At 69.7% G+C, this 16,776-nt stretch overlaps 3 protein-coding genes across 3 annotated transcripts in view; 2 read left to right on the top strand and 1 right to left on the bottom strand.

The window, feature by feature from the left end:
- The window catches only part of DNM2 (dynamin 2), a 28,280-nt gene extending 27,097 nt beyond the window's left edge, over window positions 1-1,183 (bottom strand). Inside the window, exon 1 of the mRNA XM_068421706.1 lies at window positions 902-1,183. Within this exon, the coding sequence (XP_068277807.1) occupies window positions 902-1,062 (161 nt within the window). The 5' untranslated portion in view covers window positions 1,063-1,183. The remainder of the gene's footprint in view (window positions 1-901) is intronic.
- A 2,845-nt stretch (window positions 1,184-4,028) lies between these two features.
- QTRT1 (queuine tRNA-ribosyltransferase catalytic subunit 1) lies at window positions 4,029-10,849 on the top strand. Its single transcript, XM_068421757.1, has 10 exons — window positions 4,029-4,267; window positions 4,737-4,805; window positions 6,178-6,316; window positions 6,427-6,505; window positions 7,988-8,103; window positions 9,808-9,946; window positions 10,058-10,133; window positions 10,254-10,363; window positions 10,450-10,534; window positions 10,617-10,849. The coding sequence occupies exons 1-10, from the start codon at window positions 4,031-4,033 to the stop codon at window positions 10,767-10,769; spliced, it is 1,203 nt and encodes a 400-aa protein (XP_068277858.1). The 5' UTR covers window positions 4,029-4,030; the 3' UTR covers window positions 10,770-10,849.
- Window positions 10,850-14,652: 3,803 nt separating this feature from the next.
- On the top strand, window positions 14,653-15,684 carry LOC137675570 (beta-1,3-galactosyltransferase 2-like). Its single transcript, XM_068421705.1, has one exon. It carries the CDS (start codon window positions 14,653-14,655, stop codon window positions 15,682-15,684), a length of 1,032 nt encoding a protein of 343 aa, XP_068277806.1.
- Window positions 15,685-16,776: the final 1,092 nt, after the last annotated feature.

Raw genomic sequence — 16,776 nt, 5'->3', positions numbered from 1 at the left:
TGAGCACCCGGGGGGAACTGGGAGCACTGGGGAGAGGTGGGAGCTGCACCTGGGGGGAACTGGGAGCACCAGGCAGAGCTGGGAGCTGCACTGGGGGGAACTGGGAGCACTGGGCAGAGGCGGGAGCTGCGCTGGGGGGAACTGGGAGCACTGGGCAGAGCCGGGAGCTGCACTGGGGGGAACTGGGAGCACCGTGCAGAGGCGGGAGCTGCGCTGGGGCGAACTGGGAGCACTGGGCAGAGGCAGGAGCTGCACTGGAGGGAACTGGGAGCACCGGGCAGAGCCGGGAGCTGCACTGGGGGGAACTGGGAGCACCGGGCAGAGCCGGGAGCTGCACTGGGGGGAACTGGGAGCACCGGGCAGAGCCGGGAGCTGCACTGGGGGGAACTGGGAGCACTGGGCAGAGGCGGGAGGCCCGTGGGAGCCTCCCCTGCCTGGCAGCACCCCCATGGCCGCCGCCTCGCCGCTCGGGGGTCGGTGCGGGGCCCCGGTGCCGCGGGCCGGCACCTGCCATGGCCGCGCATCCCCGCACCGGGACCCCCCTCCCGTATTCACAGAACCCCCCTACGCCAGCGCCGCGCGCGCCACCCACGTCCCGAGCCCCCGCCTACGCCGCCGGCGTAAAGGGGCCGCCGGTGACCCGCTTCGGCCGGAGCCGCGCCTTACGCCAAGTGCGTAGGGCACGGCCGGGCGAGGGGAGCGAGCCGCCGGAGCGCTCCGCAGTTTGCGTAGCGGCGGCGGAGCGCGCTGAGGGGGGTCCCTCAGGCCGCGGCCGCGCCCTACGCAAGCGGGATTCACGAAGCGCGCTTACGCCAGCGGCGCAGCGGCGGCCGGGCGGGCAGCAGCGGCGGCGTCACCGCCCGCCCCTCCCCGCCCAACCCCCCCCCCCCCCGCGACTCACCGGCCCACGAAGTTCTCCAGCACCGAGCTCTTGCCCGCGCTCTGCCCGCCCACCACGGCGATCTGCGGCAGGTCGAGGTGGCAGCTCTGCCCGATGGAGCTGAACGCGTCCTGCAGCTTGTTCACCAGCGGGATCAGCTCCTCCATGCCCCGGTTCCCCATGGCGGCGGGGGGGGGCACACGGGACCACGCTCCCGCTCTCCCGGCGGCGGCTCCGGCTCCTCCTCACAGGGCCCGCGGCGGCGGCGGCCCAACTTCCCCTCCGAGTCTCCTCATCCGGCACTGGCGACACCCCCGGGGCGCCGCTGCGCCGGGCCCGCCCCGCTCCCCCTCAGCCCGCGCGGCCATTGGCCGGATCAGCCGTCAATCAGAGGAAGCAGCCGAGCGGAGTGGATCAGCGCGCTGTCAATCAGCGGGGAGGGTGTGACCGATAACCCCCGCCCCTTCTCTACCGTTCCATTGGCCTCCCACCGCGTCACTCATCCCTATCAACCAATGGGAGGTGGCGCTGGCCTGTCAGCTGAGGCGGCGCTGCTCGTTGCCCCCGCCCCGCGACATCGTCCTGCCATTTCATTGGCCGAGACGACTGCCGCTCCGCACAGCTAACGAATCACCGCCCGAGAGAGACGGGACGAGTTCACCCGCCTCGCCCCACCCACCCTCCCTTCTCATTGGACAGCGCGCCTGCCACTCCACCAGATTGCCCAATCCAGTCGAAGCGGGGAATCTGAGCGGGGAGAAAACCCTCTCGCCATTCGCCAGCCGGCTGTCAATCAACGATCCCTGCCAGCCCATTGGCTGCTTTGCTCCTTCCCGGGCACAGCCCATTGACCGTAGACCCCCGTGTAGCCGCGCACACCAACGGCAGCCCCCGGGGACCCCCCCCGGCCCCGGGGGACCCCCAGCACCACCACGGCCGTCGCCTTGGGGGGGTCTTTATTTCACACCTTCACCCCGTGCCGCGGCGGGGGGGGGGGGGGGCTCCCCTCAGCGCCCCGCCTCCCCCCGGGCGGGCTCCGGTACCGGGGGGCTGCCGCGGCATCGCGGCGGGACGGGGGTCTGCATGCCCGTCACCAACCGGCTGAGCCCCGCCGGGAACCGGCCGGCGCACAGCACGTCCGAGCTGCCCCTGGAAGAGATGGGGGGGGGGTGTCAGGGTGTGGCCCCGGCACCGGGAGCCCCGACAGCCGGTTCACGGCCCCCCCCGGCCCCCAGACCCTCACCTACCTGAGCTCGGCGGGGGGCTGGGGGCCGGGGGCCACGGGGAAGGCGGGCAGGGAGCGGCGCTGGCGGCAGAGGTAGCCGGAGGGCAGGTCCTGGGGCAGGTCGGTGTCCGGCAGGGCCAGCTCTGGGGGGTCGGGGGGGGACACACGGAGCCGTCAGACCCCAACCGGCCCCTCCTGGGACCCGGTTGGCGATTGGGGGGCGCAGAGAATCCCTCAGCACCCCAAAAACCACCCCGGGGCAGCGCCACACCCCGCTCCCAGGGCAGCGGCGCCCGGAGTCCGGGGTGACGGCGACCTCCCAAACGCCGGTGGGGTGAGAGCAGCCCCCCAGGAGCCCCCCAGGGTGTGAACTGGGGGGGGCCAGACCCCCCGTTCCCAGGGGAACCCCCCTCCCGGTGTCCCTACCGCTCCGGATGCGGCTCAGCTCTGGCCCCAGCAGCTTCCCGTCCATGCTGAGCAGGGTGGATCTCTCCGGCCGGAGCTCCGGGCTGAGCCGATCCACCGAGCGCCGGTTCGGCCTCTCCCGCGGCTCCGGCTGCCGCGGGGCGGGGGGCTCGGGCCGTGCCGCGTCCATCTTCCAGCTGGGAACGGGGAAGGAGAAAACGGGGTTTGTCCCACCTCTGCTCACCGCAGCGTGACCCTCCCGGCCAGTCCTGGGGCTCACGGCACCACCGGAACGTCCCGGTGTCACCGGTGAGGGGGGACAGCCCCGCTCCCGGGGTCCCCGCGGGTGACCGAGCTCCGAAAGCCGCTCGCAGCCACCTCCCGGGCGGGACGGCAGCTCCCAAACCCATCGCCCGAGCCCTCCGGTGCCGGCGTTTGCCGGATCGTTCCTGAAGGTCGTTTTAATTGAGTTCTAGGAAATTTCTAACCGGACGCTGCTGTCGCACCGAGCCAGCTCAGGGCGCGTCCCGTGTCCCTTCCCCTCCCCGGTTAAGGTCTGACCGGGGAGGCAGAGCCCCCCCCAAACGGCGCAGTCACGATCTCCCCCCCGGAGAGGCCCGTGTGCCTGTTTTGGGAGCCACCGGCTCGTCCCCGGCGCCGTTACCTCCTGCAGACGGGCGGGTTCCCACGCGCCGCGCCGGCACGCTCGCCTCCCTCGCACCAGGGCCTGATTACGGCACAGTCTGGAGAAATAAAAATAGCAATTGATATCAAAACAGGGAATATTCCCCCAGCTCGGGCTTCCCACGCACATCCTCCCTTCCTATCCCCGCCGGATCCTCCGACGTGAGGCGCCTGGATCCCGTCGGGCCTTCACACCCCCCCCGGGAGCTGCCCCGGGGGGTAAATGGGGTGCAAAGGGGTAAATGAGGGGGGGTCTCTCCCCGCTCAGACCTGCTCGGGGCTCGCAGGGTCCTGAAGATGAGGCGCCCCCGGGGTGAAATCCCGGGGGAGGCCGGTACGGGGGATCCCGAGGGGATGGACGGAGCTGTTGTGTGAGGGGAAACTGAGGCAGGGGATGGAGGACGGGGGTGTCCCCTGGGAGGCTTAGGGACGAGGGGAGGGGGGTCTCCCCCAGGACAGGGGGACAGAGGAGGGGGCTCTCCCTGGGGGGTTTAGGGAGCAGGGGAAGGGGCTCTCCTCAGGATGAGGGAGGCAGAGGAGGGGGCTCTCCCTGGGGGACATAGGGACCAGGGGAGGGGGCTCTCCCCGAGGGCCACAGGGTGCGGAGGGGGCTCTCCCGGGGATCACAGGGAGGGGGAAAGGGGGGGGTTCTCCCCGGGGGACATGGGGGAGCGGAGAGGGGCTCTGCCGAGGGCCCCGGGGCCGGAGGAGGGTCCCGACCCCCCGCCGAGGCCCAGCGCGGAGGCCGCAGCCCCAACATGGCGCCCGCGTTGCCCTTGGTTACGGCCACTTCCGGCGGGCGGCCGGAAGCGCGGGTCACGTGGGGCAGCGGGAAGATGGCGGCGCCCAGGGCGGCGGGGCCGGCGCCGGGGCCGCTGCTGCGGGTGATGGCGGAGTGTGAGCAGAGCCGGGCGCGGGCGGGCGAGCTGCGGCTGCCGCACGGCCCCGTCCCTTGCCCCGTCTTCATGCCCGTGGCTACCCGCGGGACCGCCAAGGGCATCACGGCGGCCCAGCTCGCCGCGCTCGGCTGCCGCATCTGCCTCGGCAACACCTACCACCTGGGCACGCGGCCGGTGAGCGCCGCCGCGGCGGGGCGGGGCGGGGGGGGGGGCGGGACGGGCCGGGCCGGGCCGGGAGGGGCCGCCGGGGCCGGGGGAGGGGCCGCCCGCAGCCACCGGGGAGCAGCGGGCACGGCAGGGCCCCGCCCACCGGAAGGCCACGCCCACGGGAAGGCCACGCCCCCTAGCCCCAGGGTGGCCACGCCCCCGGGAAGGCCACGCCCCCAATCACGGTGTGGCCACGCCCCCGAAGGCCACGCCCCCAAGAGTCTATTGGAGGGATCCCTCAGAAGGCCCCGCCCCCTGCGATGGCCACGCCCCTTGGCCTGGCCACGCCCCTTGGCCTGGCCACGCCCCGGGGGTCTCAGACCACCTGTGCCCATTGGAGGAGCCTGTATAGCCCCGCCCCCCTGTAGCCCCGCCCCCAGGCGCGGTAGCCCCGCCCCCTGGGGGTCCCCCCCGGTCTGACCCCCCCCCCCCGCAGGGCCCGGAGCTGGTGCAGCGCGGGGGGGGCCTGCACGGCTTCATGGACTGGCCCCACAACCTGCTGACGGTGAGGGGGGGCAGCACCCCCGGGCCCCCCCCTGGAGGGGGGGGGGTGACACCCCCAGCCCCCCCCCCAGTGCCCCCCCCCCCCCTCCCACAACCCCCTCCCCACAACCCCGGGGGTCCTGATCCACCAGCCCCATTATCGGGGTCCGTGTCCCTCCCCATTATCAGGGTCCCCCCCCCTTATTGGGGTCTGCCCCCCCATGTCCCCCCCCCATTATCAGGGTCCATGTCCCCCCCTTCGTGTCCTCCCCCCATTATCAGTGCCCCCCCCCATTATCGGTCTCCCCCTCCCATTATTGGGTGTCCCCCCCACCTGTGTCCCCCCCCTCCCGTGTCCCCCCCCATTCTCGGTGCCCCCCCATGCCCCCCCCCATTCCTGTGCCCCCCCCCCATTCTCGGTGCCCCCCCACGTCCCCCCCCATTCCCGTGCCCCCCCCCATTATCGGTGCCCCCCCCCATTATTGGGATCCATGTCCCCCCCTCCACGTCCCCCCCATTCTCGGTGCCCCCCCCATTCTCGGTGCCCCCCATATCCCCCCCCTTCTCAGTGCCCCCCCACATCCCCCCCCATTCCCGTGCCCCCCCCCCCCATTCTCGGTGCCCCCCATTTCCCCCCCCCATTCTCGGTGCCCCCCCCCCATTATTGGGATCCGTGTCCCCCCCTCCGTGTCCCCCCCCATTATCGGTGCCCCCCCCCTTCTCAGTGCCCCCCCATGCCCCCCCCCATTCCCGTGCCCCCCCCCCATTCTCGGTGCCCCCCCACGTCCCCCCCCCATTCCCATGTCCCCCCCCCACTCTCGGTGCCCCCCATGCCCCCCCCCACTCTCGGTGCCCCCCCCCATTATCAGGGTCCCCCCCCATTATCATGTCCCTCTCATTATCATGTCCATGTCCCTCTCCCATATCCCCCCCCATTCTCGGTGCCCCCCCATGCCCCCCCCCATTCCCATGTCCCCCCCCCATTCTCGGTGTCCCCCATGTCCCCCCCCACTCTCGGTGCCCCCCCATGCCCCCCCCATTCCCGTGTCCCCCCCATTCCCGTGCCCCCCCCCCCTTCTCAGTGCCCCCCCATGCCCCCCCCCCCTCTCGGTGCCCCCCCGTGCCCCCCCCATTATCGGTCCCCCCCCCCCTTCCCATGTCCCCCCCCCCATTCTCGGTGCCCCCCCATGCCCCCCCCCCCTTCTCAGTGCCCCCCCGTGCCCCCCCCATTATCGGTCCCCCCCCCCCCTTCCCATGTCCCCCCCCCACTCTCGGTGCCCCCCCGTGCCCCCCCCATTATCGGTCCCCCCCCCCATTCCCGTGCCCCCCCCCCCCAATTCTCGGTGCCCCCCCACGCCCCCCCCCACTCTCGGTGCCCCCCCTCGCCCCCCCAGGACAGCGGCGGGTTCCAGATGGTGTCCCTGGCGGCGCTGGCGGCCGTCACCGAGGCCGGTGTCCGCTTCCGCTCCCCCTACGACGCCCGCGAGATCCTGCTCAGCCCCGAGCGCTCCATGCAGATCCAGAACGCGCTGGGTGGGCCACGGACCCCCCCCCACCCCAAAAAAACCCAGACTGGGGGGGGTCCTGGGACCCCCGACCCCCCCCCCAAATCCTCACCCACCCCCCCCCCCCCGACCCCGCAGGCGCCGACATCGTGATGCAGCTGGACGACGTGGTGAGCAGCACGACGGGGGGGCCGCGCGTCGAGGAGGCCATGCACAGGTCCGGGACCCCCCCCAAACCCCCCCACTGCCCCCCAAAACCCCCCCAGATCCCCCCAACCCCCCCAGGACCCCCTGGGACCCCCTGCTGCCCCCCAACCCCCCCCCCAGACTCCCCAGACCCTCCAGAGCCCCCCCAGACCCTCCCTGACCCCCTGGGACCCCCCACTGCCCCCCAAAACCTCCCCAGTCCCCCCTACCTCCCCCCAGACCCACCTCGGACCCCCTGGGACCCCCCACTGCCCCCCAAACCCCACCGAGACCCTCCCCAACCCCCTGGGACCCCCCACTGCCCCCCAAACACCACGAGACACTCTCTGACCCCCGGGGACCCCCCCACTGCCCCCCAAACCCCCCCCAGATCCCCCCAAAGCCCCCCAGACTCCCCAGACCCCCCAACCCCCCCCCCCCCAGACCCTCTCTGACCCCCGGGGACCCCCCCACTGCCCCCCAAAACCCCCCCTAGACCCTCCCAGGACCCCACAGCCCCCCAAAACCCCCCCAGACCCTCCCAGGACCCCCCCACTGCCCCCCAAAACCCCCCAGACCCCCCCAAGACCCCCTGGGACCCCCCTGCTGCCCCCCAAAACCCCCCCCAGACCCTCCCAGGGCCTCCCCGACCCCCTGGGACCCCCCCACTGACCCCCAAAACCCCCCAAGTCCCTCCCAGGACCCCCCCAGACCCCCCTGCTGCCCCTCAAACCCCCCCAGACCCCCCAAAACCTCCCCAGACTCCCTAATGCCCCCCTGGACCCCCCCAGACCCTCCCAGGACCCCCCAGCCCCCCCAAAACCCCCTCCCAGGACCCCCCCAGACCTCCCCCAGGACCCCCCCAGACCCCCCTGCTGCTCCCCAAAACCCCCCCAGACTCCCCAACCCCCCCCAGACCATCCCAGGACCCCCCAGACCCCCCCCACAGGACCCCCTGGGACCCCCCCACTGCCCCCCAAACCCCCCCCAGACCCCCCCAGACCCTCCAGAGCCCCCCCAAACCCCCCCAAACCCCCCCCAGACCCTCCCAGGACCCCCCACACCCCCCAAACCCCCTCTCAGGACCCTCCAGACCCCCCACAGACCCCCCACAGACCCCACAGACCCCCCCAGACCCTCCCCAATGCCCTGGGACCCCCCCACTGCCCCCCAAAACCCCCCCAGACCCTCCCTGACACCCTCAGACCCCCCAGAGCCTCCCAGGACCCTCCAGACCCCCCCACAGGACCCCCTGGGACCCCCCCACTGCTCCCCAAACCCCCCCCAGCCCCCCCCCCCAGACCCTCCCAGGACCCCCCAGACCCCTCACAGGACCCCCCAGACCCCCTGCTGCCGCCCCTCCAAGCCCCCCCCAGACCCTCCCAGGACCCCCCAGAGCCCCCAGAACCCCCTCCCAGGCCCTCCAGGACCCCCCAGACCCCCCCTGACCCTCCCAGGACCCCCCAGATCCCCCCCCAGGACCCCCCCCACCCCCCCGTGTCCCCCCCCCCAGGTCCGTGCGCTGGCTGGACCGCTGCATCGCCGCCCACGCCCGCCCCCACCACCAGCACCTCTTCGCCATCATCCAGGGGGGGCTGGACCCCGCCCTGCGCACCCGCTGCCTCCAAGGTACCCCCCGGCCTTCCTCCCCCCCCTTCCTCCTCCTCTCAGCCTTCCTCCCCCCCCTCCTCCTCCCCCTCCCCGCCTTCTTCCCGCTCACCATCATCCTCCCGCTCCCCAGCTGCTCCCCGGCCTCTTCCCACCTTCCTCCCGCTCCCCAGCTGCCCCCCCCCGTGCCCCACCTTCCTCCCACTCCTCATCCTCATCCTCCTCCCGCTCCCCATCTGCCCCCGATTCCCATCTGCTCTTCATCCTCCTCATCTTCCCCACCTTCTTCCTGCTCCTCATCTTCCTCCCGCTCCCTGTCTGCCCCCCCCATGCCCCATCTTCCTCCCACTCCTCATCTTCCTCCCATCTTCTTCCCACTCCTCATCCTCCTCCCGCTCCTCATCCTCCCACTCATCTTCCCTCCACTCCCCATCTTCTCCCACTCCTCATCTTCCTCCTGCTCCTCATCTTCCCCCACTCTTCATCTTCCCCCACTCCTCATCTTCCTCCTGCTCCTCATCTTCCCCCACTCTTCATCTTCCCCCACTCCTCATCTTCCTCCTGCTCCTCATCTTCCCCCACTCCTCATCTTCCCCCACTCCTCATCTTCCCCCACTCTTCATCCTCCTCCAGCTCCTCATCCTCCTCCATTCCTCATCTTCCTCCCACTCCTCATCCTCCTCCATTCCTCATCTTCCTCCCACTCCCTGTCTGCCCCCCCATGCCCCATCTTCCTCCCGCTCCTCATCCTCCCACTCATCTTCCCTCCACTCCCCATCTTCTCCCACTCCTCATCTTCCTCCTGCTCCTCATCTTCCCCCACTCCTCATCTTCCTCTTGCTCTTCATCTTCCCCCATTCCTCATCTTCCTCCCATCTTCTTCCCACTCCTCATCATCCTCCCGCTCTTCATCTTCCCCCACTCTTCATCCTCCTCCAGCTCCTCATCCTCCCACTCCCCATCTCCTTCTTGCTCCCCATCTTTTCCCATTCCTCATCTTCCTCCCACTCCTCATCCTCCCCCCTTCTCCCCATCGCCTTGTTCCCCATCTTGCCCCATTCTTCATCTTCCTCCAGCTCCTCATCCTCCTCCTGCTCCCCATCTCCTTCTTGCCCCTCATCTTCCTCCCCCTCCCCATCTCCTGCTCCCCATCTTCCCCCATTCCCATCTTCCTCCCACTCCTCATCCTCCTCCAGCTCCTCATCTTCCCCCACTCCTCATCTTCCTCCTGCTCCTCATCTTCTCCCACTCCTCATCTTCCTCCTGCTCCTCATCTTCCCCCACTCCTCATCTTCCTCCTGCTCCTCATCTTCCCCCACTCCTCATCTTCCTCTTGCTCCTCATCTTCCTCCCACTCCTCATCCTCCCCCCTTCTCCCCATCTCCTTGCTCCCCATCTTCCCCCATTCTTCATCCTCCTCCAGCTCCTCATCCTCCTCCAGCTCCTCATCCTCCTCCTGCTCCTCATCCTCCTCCATCCTCATCTTCCTCCATCCTCATCTTCCTCCTGCTCCCCACCTTCCCCCACTCCTCATCTTCCTCTTGCTCCTCATCTTCCTCCAGCTCCTCATATTCCCTCATCTTCCCCCATTCCTCATCTTCCTCCCATCTTCTTCCCACTCCTCATCCTCCCCCCTTCTCCCCATCTCCCCCCCCCCGCCCTGCCGGGCTCGGGGGGGTTCTGGGGGGGTCCTCAGGGTGCTCCCCCCCCCCTCACCCCCCCCAGAAATGACCCTCCGCGACGTCCCCGGCTTCGCCATCGGGGGCCTGAGCGGGGGCGAGGACAAGCACCACTTCTGGAGGATGGTGAAGCTCAGCACCGACCTCCTGCCCCGCGACAAGCCCCGATACCTCATGGGCGTGGGGTAGGGGCCCCTCCGTGCCCCCCCCCCACCCTGGGGGGGGGGTTGTTTGGGGTGTGGGGGGGGGGGGATGTGGGGCCTGGCTCCCACCCCACTGCCCCCCCCCGCCCCCAGCTACGCCACCGACCTCGTGGTCTGCGTCGCGCTGGGCTGCGACATGTTCGACTGCGTCTTCCCCACCCGCACGGCGGTAAGAGGGTGCTGGGGGGGGGGGGGGGGCCCCCACTGTCCCCCCCCCCTCCCCCAGAGGTGGGGGGACCCCCACAGAGTGAGGGGAGACCCCCCAAACCCCCACGCCCCCTCCCCGCAGCGCTTCGGCTCAGCCCTGGTCCCCTGGGGCTCCCTCCAGCTGAAGCACCGACGCTTCGCCCGCGATTTCCGCCCCATCGACGCCGCCTGCGGCTGCCCCACGTGCCGGCGGTGAGCTGGGGGGGTAAAGGGGGGGTTTTTAGGGGGGGGGGGCTCACTTCTGACCCCCCCATAACGCTCTGCCCCCCCCCATATAGGCACAGCCGCGCGTACCTGCACGCCCTGCTCCGCAGCGAACCCGCCGCCCTGCACCACCTCACCGTCCACAACGTCGCCTACCAGGTGGGCTGGGGGGTAATTTGGGGGGGGGGGGGTCCTTATCCTGCCCCCCCCCACCCTATTTAAACCCCCCCTCATTCCACAGCTGAACCTCATGAGCTCCATCCGCGAGAGCATCTTGGCCCGGCGCTTCCCCGACTTCGTCCGGGGCTTCCTGAGCACCATGTACGGGCCGCGGGAGCGCGTCCCCCCCTGGGTGCTGGAGGCTCTGGGTGCCGTCGGCATCACCCTGGATTGATGGGACCCCCCCCCTGCACCCCCCTGTGCCCCCCCACCCTCCCCAGGGAGGGCCGTGGCACCCCCCGCTTCCCCCCCCCACCCCAGGGTGGTTTTATCCTTCCCATACGTTGTATTTTTATACATTTTTTTTGGTGGGTTTTTTACTACTTTGGTGTTTTTTTAAGGGGGGGCCCGGCCGTAGGGATGGAAAATAAAGTATCTTGGTGGGAAAAACGGCTGGGGGGGGCTCTGAGTGGGGCTGGGGGGGCTCAAATGGGTCTGGGGGGGCTCTGAGTGGGTCTGGGGGGGCTCTGAGTGGGTCTGGGGGGATTCAAATGGGTCTTGGGGGGCTCTGAGCGGTCCTGGGGGGGCTCTGAGTGGGGCTGGGGGGGGCCTGAGTGGGGCTGGGGGGACCCACAGGGGTCTGGGGGGGGCTCTAAGTGGGGCTGAGGGGGCTCTGAGAGGGTTTGGGCGGGCTCTGAGTGGGTCTGGGGGGACTCAAATGGGTCTGGGGGTGGCCCACAGGGATCTGGGGGGGCTCTGAGTGGGTCTGGGGGGGGCTCAAATGGGTCTGGGGGGACTCAAATGGGTCTGGGGGGGGCCTGAGTGGGGTTGGGGGGGGCTCTGAGGGGGTCTGGGGGGGCTCTGAGTGGGTTTGGGGGGGCTGTGAGTGGGTCTGGGGGGACTCAAATGGGACTGGGGGGGCTCTGAGGGAGTCTGGGGGGGCTCAAATGGGTCTGGGGGGGCCCACAGGGATCTGGGAGGACTCTGAGTGGGTCTGGGGGGGCTCTGAGTGGGGCTGGGGGGACCCACAGGGGTCTGGGGGGGCGCTGAGTGGGTCTGGGGGGGGGACTCAAATGGGTCTGGGGGGGGCCTTAGTGGGGCTGGGGGTCTCTGAGTGGGGCTGGGGGGGGCACACAGGGGTCTGGGGGGCTGTTTGCCCACGGCGGGGGCTCGGTGGCCCCTCGGGGCTGCGCTGTCCCTGGGCAGGGCGGGACTGGGGGGGGGGTCACGGGGGGGGGGCAGCGTCCCCCCCACCCTGCACCCAGGTCCTGGGGACAAGGGACAGGGGACACCAGGGCCCCCCCCCCCCGCCCCACAGGTGACGTCCCCGCCCGGGCCACGCCGGTGGCCTTTGTCCCCTTCGTCCCCATCGAGGGGAGCCCGAGACGCGGCTGGAGGCGGCGACGCGGCGCGAGATCCCGGGGGACCCCCCCCAGCCCCGCTCTGGGGGGCCGGGTGCCCCCCACCAGGCTGTGACCCCCCCCCAGGGGTGTCACCTCCCCCCACTGGTCTGTGTTGGGGGGCTGAGGGGGGGTGTGGGGCTGGGGGAGATGGGGGGCAGAGGGGGGTCTGGGACCCCCGACGTGTGGGTCTGTGTTGGGGGTCTGGGGGCTCAGATGTGGGGGTCCTTGGGGGGTCTGTGACCTTGCACTTGTGGGTCCCTTCTGGGGGTCTCAGACCTTGGAGTTGTGGGTCCGTGTTGGGGATCTGGGACCCCCGATGTGTGGGTCTGTGTTGGGGGTCTGGGGGCTCAGATGTGGGGGTCCTTGGGGGGGTCTGGGACCTTGCACTTGTGGGTCCATTTTGGGGGTCTGGGACCCCCAACATGTGGGTCTGTGTTGGGGGTCTGGGGGCTCGGAGACGTGGGTCCTTGGGGGGTCTGTGACCTTGCACTTGTGGGTCCGTGTTGGGGGGCTCAGACCTTGGAGTTGTGGGTCCGTGTTGGGGGCCTGGGACCCCCGATGTGTGGGTCTGTGTTGGGGGTCTGGGGGCTCGGACGTGTGGGTCCTTGGGGGGTCTGGGACCTTGCACTTGTGGGCCCGTGTTGGGGGGCTCAGACCTTGGAGTTGTGGGTCCATTTTGGGGGTCTGGGACCCCCGACATGTGGGTCCGTGTTGGGGGGCTCAGACCTTGGAGTTGTGGGTCCGTGTTGGGGGTCTGGGGGCTCGAACGTGTGGGTCTGTGTTGGGGGTCTCAGACCTTGAAGATGAGGGTCCTAGGGGGGATCTGGGACCCTGATGTGTGGGTCCATGTTGGGGGTCTGGGGGCTCAGACATGTGGGTCCCTGGGGGGTCTGGGACCCCCGACGTGTGGGTCTGTGTTGGGGGTCTGGGGGCTTGGACATGTGGGTCCTTGGGGGGTCTGTGACCTTGCACTTGTGGGTCCATGTTGGGGGTCTGGGACCCCCGACGTGTGGGTCCGTGTTGGGGGTCTGGGACCCCCCCCCGGTTTGGGCTCGAGCCCCCCAGCCCCGGGCCGCCCCCCATCCCCGTCCCCTGCCCCACGGCGTCGCGGGGGGCCCAGCACCGGCCGGGGCTCGTGGCCGGGGCGGCCGCAGGAGGAAGTTTGTGGCCGGGGTGGGGTGGGGTGGGGTGGCCGGGGCTGCGTCAGCGCCCGGAGAGTCCTGCCGCCACCGGCCCCACTGGGCGAGCGGCACTGGGAGCCACTGGGAGCCACTGGGAGCAGCGCCTGGGGTGAGCTGGGAGCGACTGGGAAGGGCTGGGAGCGACACCTGGGGCGAACGGAGCAACTGGGAGCGACTGGGAAGGGCTGGGAGCGGCACCTGGGGTGAACGGAGCAACTGGGAGAGACTGGGAGCAACTGGGAGTGACTGGGAAAGGCTGGGAGCAACATCTGGGGTGAACGGAGCAACTGGGAGCGACTGGGAAGGGCTGGGAGCGGCACCTGGGTGAACGGAGCAACTGGGAGCGACTGGGAAAGGCTGGGAGCGGCACCTGGGATCCACTGGGAGCGACTGGGAGCAACTGGCAGTGACTGGGAAAGGCTGGGAGTGATACCTGGGGTGAACGGAGCAACTGGGAGCGACTGGGAAGGGCTGGGAGCGGCACCTGGGATCCGCTGGGAGCAACTGGGAGCGACACCTGGGGTGAACAGAGCAAGTGGGATCAACTGGGAAGGGCTGGGAGTAGCACCTGGGGTGAACTGAGAGCGACTGGGAGCGACTGGGAAGGGCTGGGAGCAGCACCTGGGGTGAACTGGGAGCAACTGGGAGCAACTGGGAAGGGCTGGGAGCAGCCTGCGGCAGCGGCACCACGAGACCCCCAAATGCCGTGGCTGGGTGGGGGCTGGAGGGGGCCCCGGGAGGCGCAGAGCGGGTGGGTGGGCGAGGAGGGAGGGGGTCTGGGTGCTGAGCGAGCGGCTGGGTGGGTGCAGAGCGGCTGGGTGGGTGCTGAGTGGGGGGTTTGGGTGCCAAGGAGCAGTTGAGTGGGCACAGAGTGGTTGGGTGGGTGCTGAGCGGGTTTTGGGTGCTGAGCGAGTGGGTTTGGGTGCTGGGTGGGTGCTGAGAGAACAGCTGGGTGGGCACAGAGTGGTTGGGTGGGTGTTGGGTGAGTGGCTGGGTGGGTGCTGAGCGGGTTTGGGTGCTGAGCGAGTGGGTTTGGGTGCTGGGTGGGTGCTGAGCGAGCGGCTGGGTGGGCACAGAGTGGTTGGGTGGGTGCTGAGCGGGTTTGGGTGCTGGGTGGGTGCTGAGCGAGCGGCTGGGTGGGCACAGAGTGGTTGGGTGGGTGCAGAGTGAGTGGGGGGTTTGGGTGCCAAGCGAGCAGTTGGGTGGGTGGTGAGTGGGTTTTGGGTGCCAAGGGAGTGGCTGGGTGGGTGCAGAGTGCAGGGTTTGGGTGCCAAGGAGCAGCTGGGTGGGTGCTGGGTGGGTTTTGGGTGCCAAGCGAGCAGCTGGGTGGGTGCAGAGTGAGTGGGGGGTTTGGGCGCCAAGGAGCAGTTGGGTGGGCACAGAGTGGTTGGGTGGGCGCTGGGCGAGCGGCTGGGTGGGCGTTGGGTGGGCATCCTGCGGGCGCTGGGTGGGCATTGGGTGGGCACTGGGTGGGCACTGGGTGCCCCCCCACCGCCCTGAGGCCCCGTCTCTCCCCACACCAGCGCCCACCGCCATGAAGTGCCCGCTGAGCCCCCGCCTGCTCCTGCTGCCCGTCCTGGCGTCGCTGGCGCTGCTGGCGCTGCGGGCGCGGCGCTTCGCCGAGGACCCCCCCGCCGCCGCCGCCCACCAGCACCCACCGGGGGCCACCTTCCGATGGCACGGCACGCCCGAGCCGCGCGGCAACGCCACGGCCAAGCCGGCGCCCAGCCGGCACCCGCTGCAGCCCCCCTACCCCCACCCCTACCGCTTCCTCCTCAACCAGCCCCACAAGTGCCGCCACCGGACCCCCTTCCTGGTGCTGCTGGTGGTGACGCAGCCGGGTGACACGGCGGGCAGGAACGCCATCCGCCAGACGTGGGGCAACGAGAGCTCGGTGCCGGGGGTCTCCATCCTCCGGCTGTTCCTCGTCGGCGTCCACCCGGTGTTCGGGGCGGCGCTGCGGGCGGTGCTGGAGGAGGAGAACCTCCTCTACGGCGACATCCTCCAACAAGACTTCTTGGACACCTACAACAACTTGACCTTGAAGACGTTGATGGGTTTGGAGTGGGTGAGCAAACACTGCGCCAACGCCACCTACGTGGTGAAGGCCGACCACGACGTCTTCCTCAACCTCGCCTACCTGGTGCACCGCTTCCTCCTGCCCCCCAAGGAGAACTTCATGACGGGTTACGTCTACCGCGGCACCCAACCCATGCGCCGCAAAGCCTTCAAGTGGTACGTGCCCCGCGAGGTCTACCCCAACGCCACCTACCCGCCCTACTGCGGCGGCCCCGGCTACGTCCTCTCGGGCAATTTGGCTACTAAAATCTACGCCGTGGCTCAAACGTTGCCCGTCATCAACATGGAGGATTCCTTCGTCGGCATCTGCCTGCACGCGTTGGGCGTCGGCGTCACCGCCAGCCCCCGCGGCGCCTTCAACATGTACCGCCTCGACTACGACAAGTGCCGCTTCTCCCGCCTCGTCATGGTCCACCACTACCAGCCCCACGAGCTGCTCAAGCTCTGGCCACACTTCCAGGAGGCCAAGGTCAAGTGCCAACGCTGAGCCGGGCACCGGAGCACCCCGGGGCGTCGGTGCCAACGCTGAGCCGGGCACCGGAGCGTCCCGGGGCGGTTGGTCCTACCTGGTGACTCCGGCCCGGCCGCTTGGGGCCATCTCCAAACCTCAGGGCTCTCAGGGACCCCCCTCCACCACCCCCAGCCGCACCACGGACCGTTTCCCCCCCCCACATTGAGCCACCAGCCGGTTCGGCGCAGCCGGAGCCGAGGGCTTCGCTCTGCGGAGCAGCTGCTTCACATCAGGTCTTTAATATTATTATTTTTATTATTATTAATTATTATTATTATTATATTTTTAGTTCTGAGCCTGCCGGGTGGTGAAGCCGCGCCGGCGTTAAGTTATAGTTTCTAATAAAAGGGTTGCAGCCAGCGCCGTGCCTCAGTTTCCCCCTGGCACAACCCCTCTGCGAAGCAGGAGGAGGAGGAGGAGGAGGAGGAGGAGGAGGAGGAGGAGGGTCGGGCCGCGGCGGTGCCGCTATCGCCGGCCCCGGTGTTTGCGTTGGCCGCGGCACAACAAGCCCCGTCAGGGCGTTCCCTGGTGCCACTCGGCTCCGGCACGAAGGGGACGAGAGACGCCGGCGCAAGGGGCAAAGTTGACTCAGAATCACCACGGGAAGCACGTTTACACGCGTGTAAATCGCGTGTAAATCACGTGTAAATCACGTGTAAAACACACGTGGGTGAACGGTGCCGGCGCAACAACCGAGGAGGCTCCCGGAGGTGGCTCCAGGGTTGGTTTTGGTGGAAAAGGAGCAATTTTATATCAATTTTATATCAATTTTATAGCTTTGATTGTATCTAAGAGGTGTCACCCGGCACCGGGGCATCCGGGAGCAGGAGCCGTCGGTGCCCAGGGTGGCACCCGGCCAACGCCGCGCCCTCTCCATGCCAAGGTGACAAAACCAAACCCCTCCCGGCGTTTTACGGAGGTTTTGAGGTGCCGCGGGTACGGGCGGGGCCGGGAAGTCGCCGCGAGGGTTTGGCCACGCCGGGAAGGTCCCCGTGAACCGTCACCTCCTAAACTCTCGCCGGGTTCAAGGGTCCCTCCCTCCTCCAACGCTCCACCCCACGCCGAGGA

This window comes from Nyctibius grandis, chromosome 35 (assembly GCF_013368605.1).
Source record: "Nyctibius grandis isolate bNycGra1 chromosome 35, bNycGra1.pri, whole genome shotgun sequence".
NCBI classification, from domain to species: Eukaryota; Metazoa; Chordata; class Aves; order Nyctibiiformes; family Nyctibiidae; genus Nyctibius; species Nyctibius grandis.
This window is presented reverse-complemented; position numbering and strand designations above follow the sequence as displayed.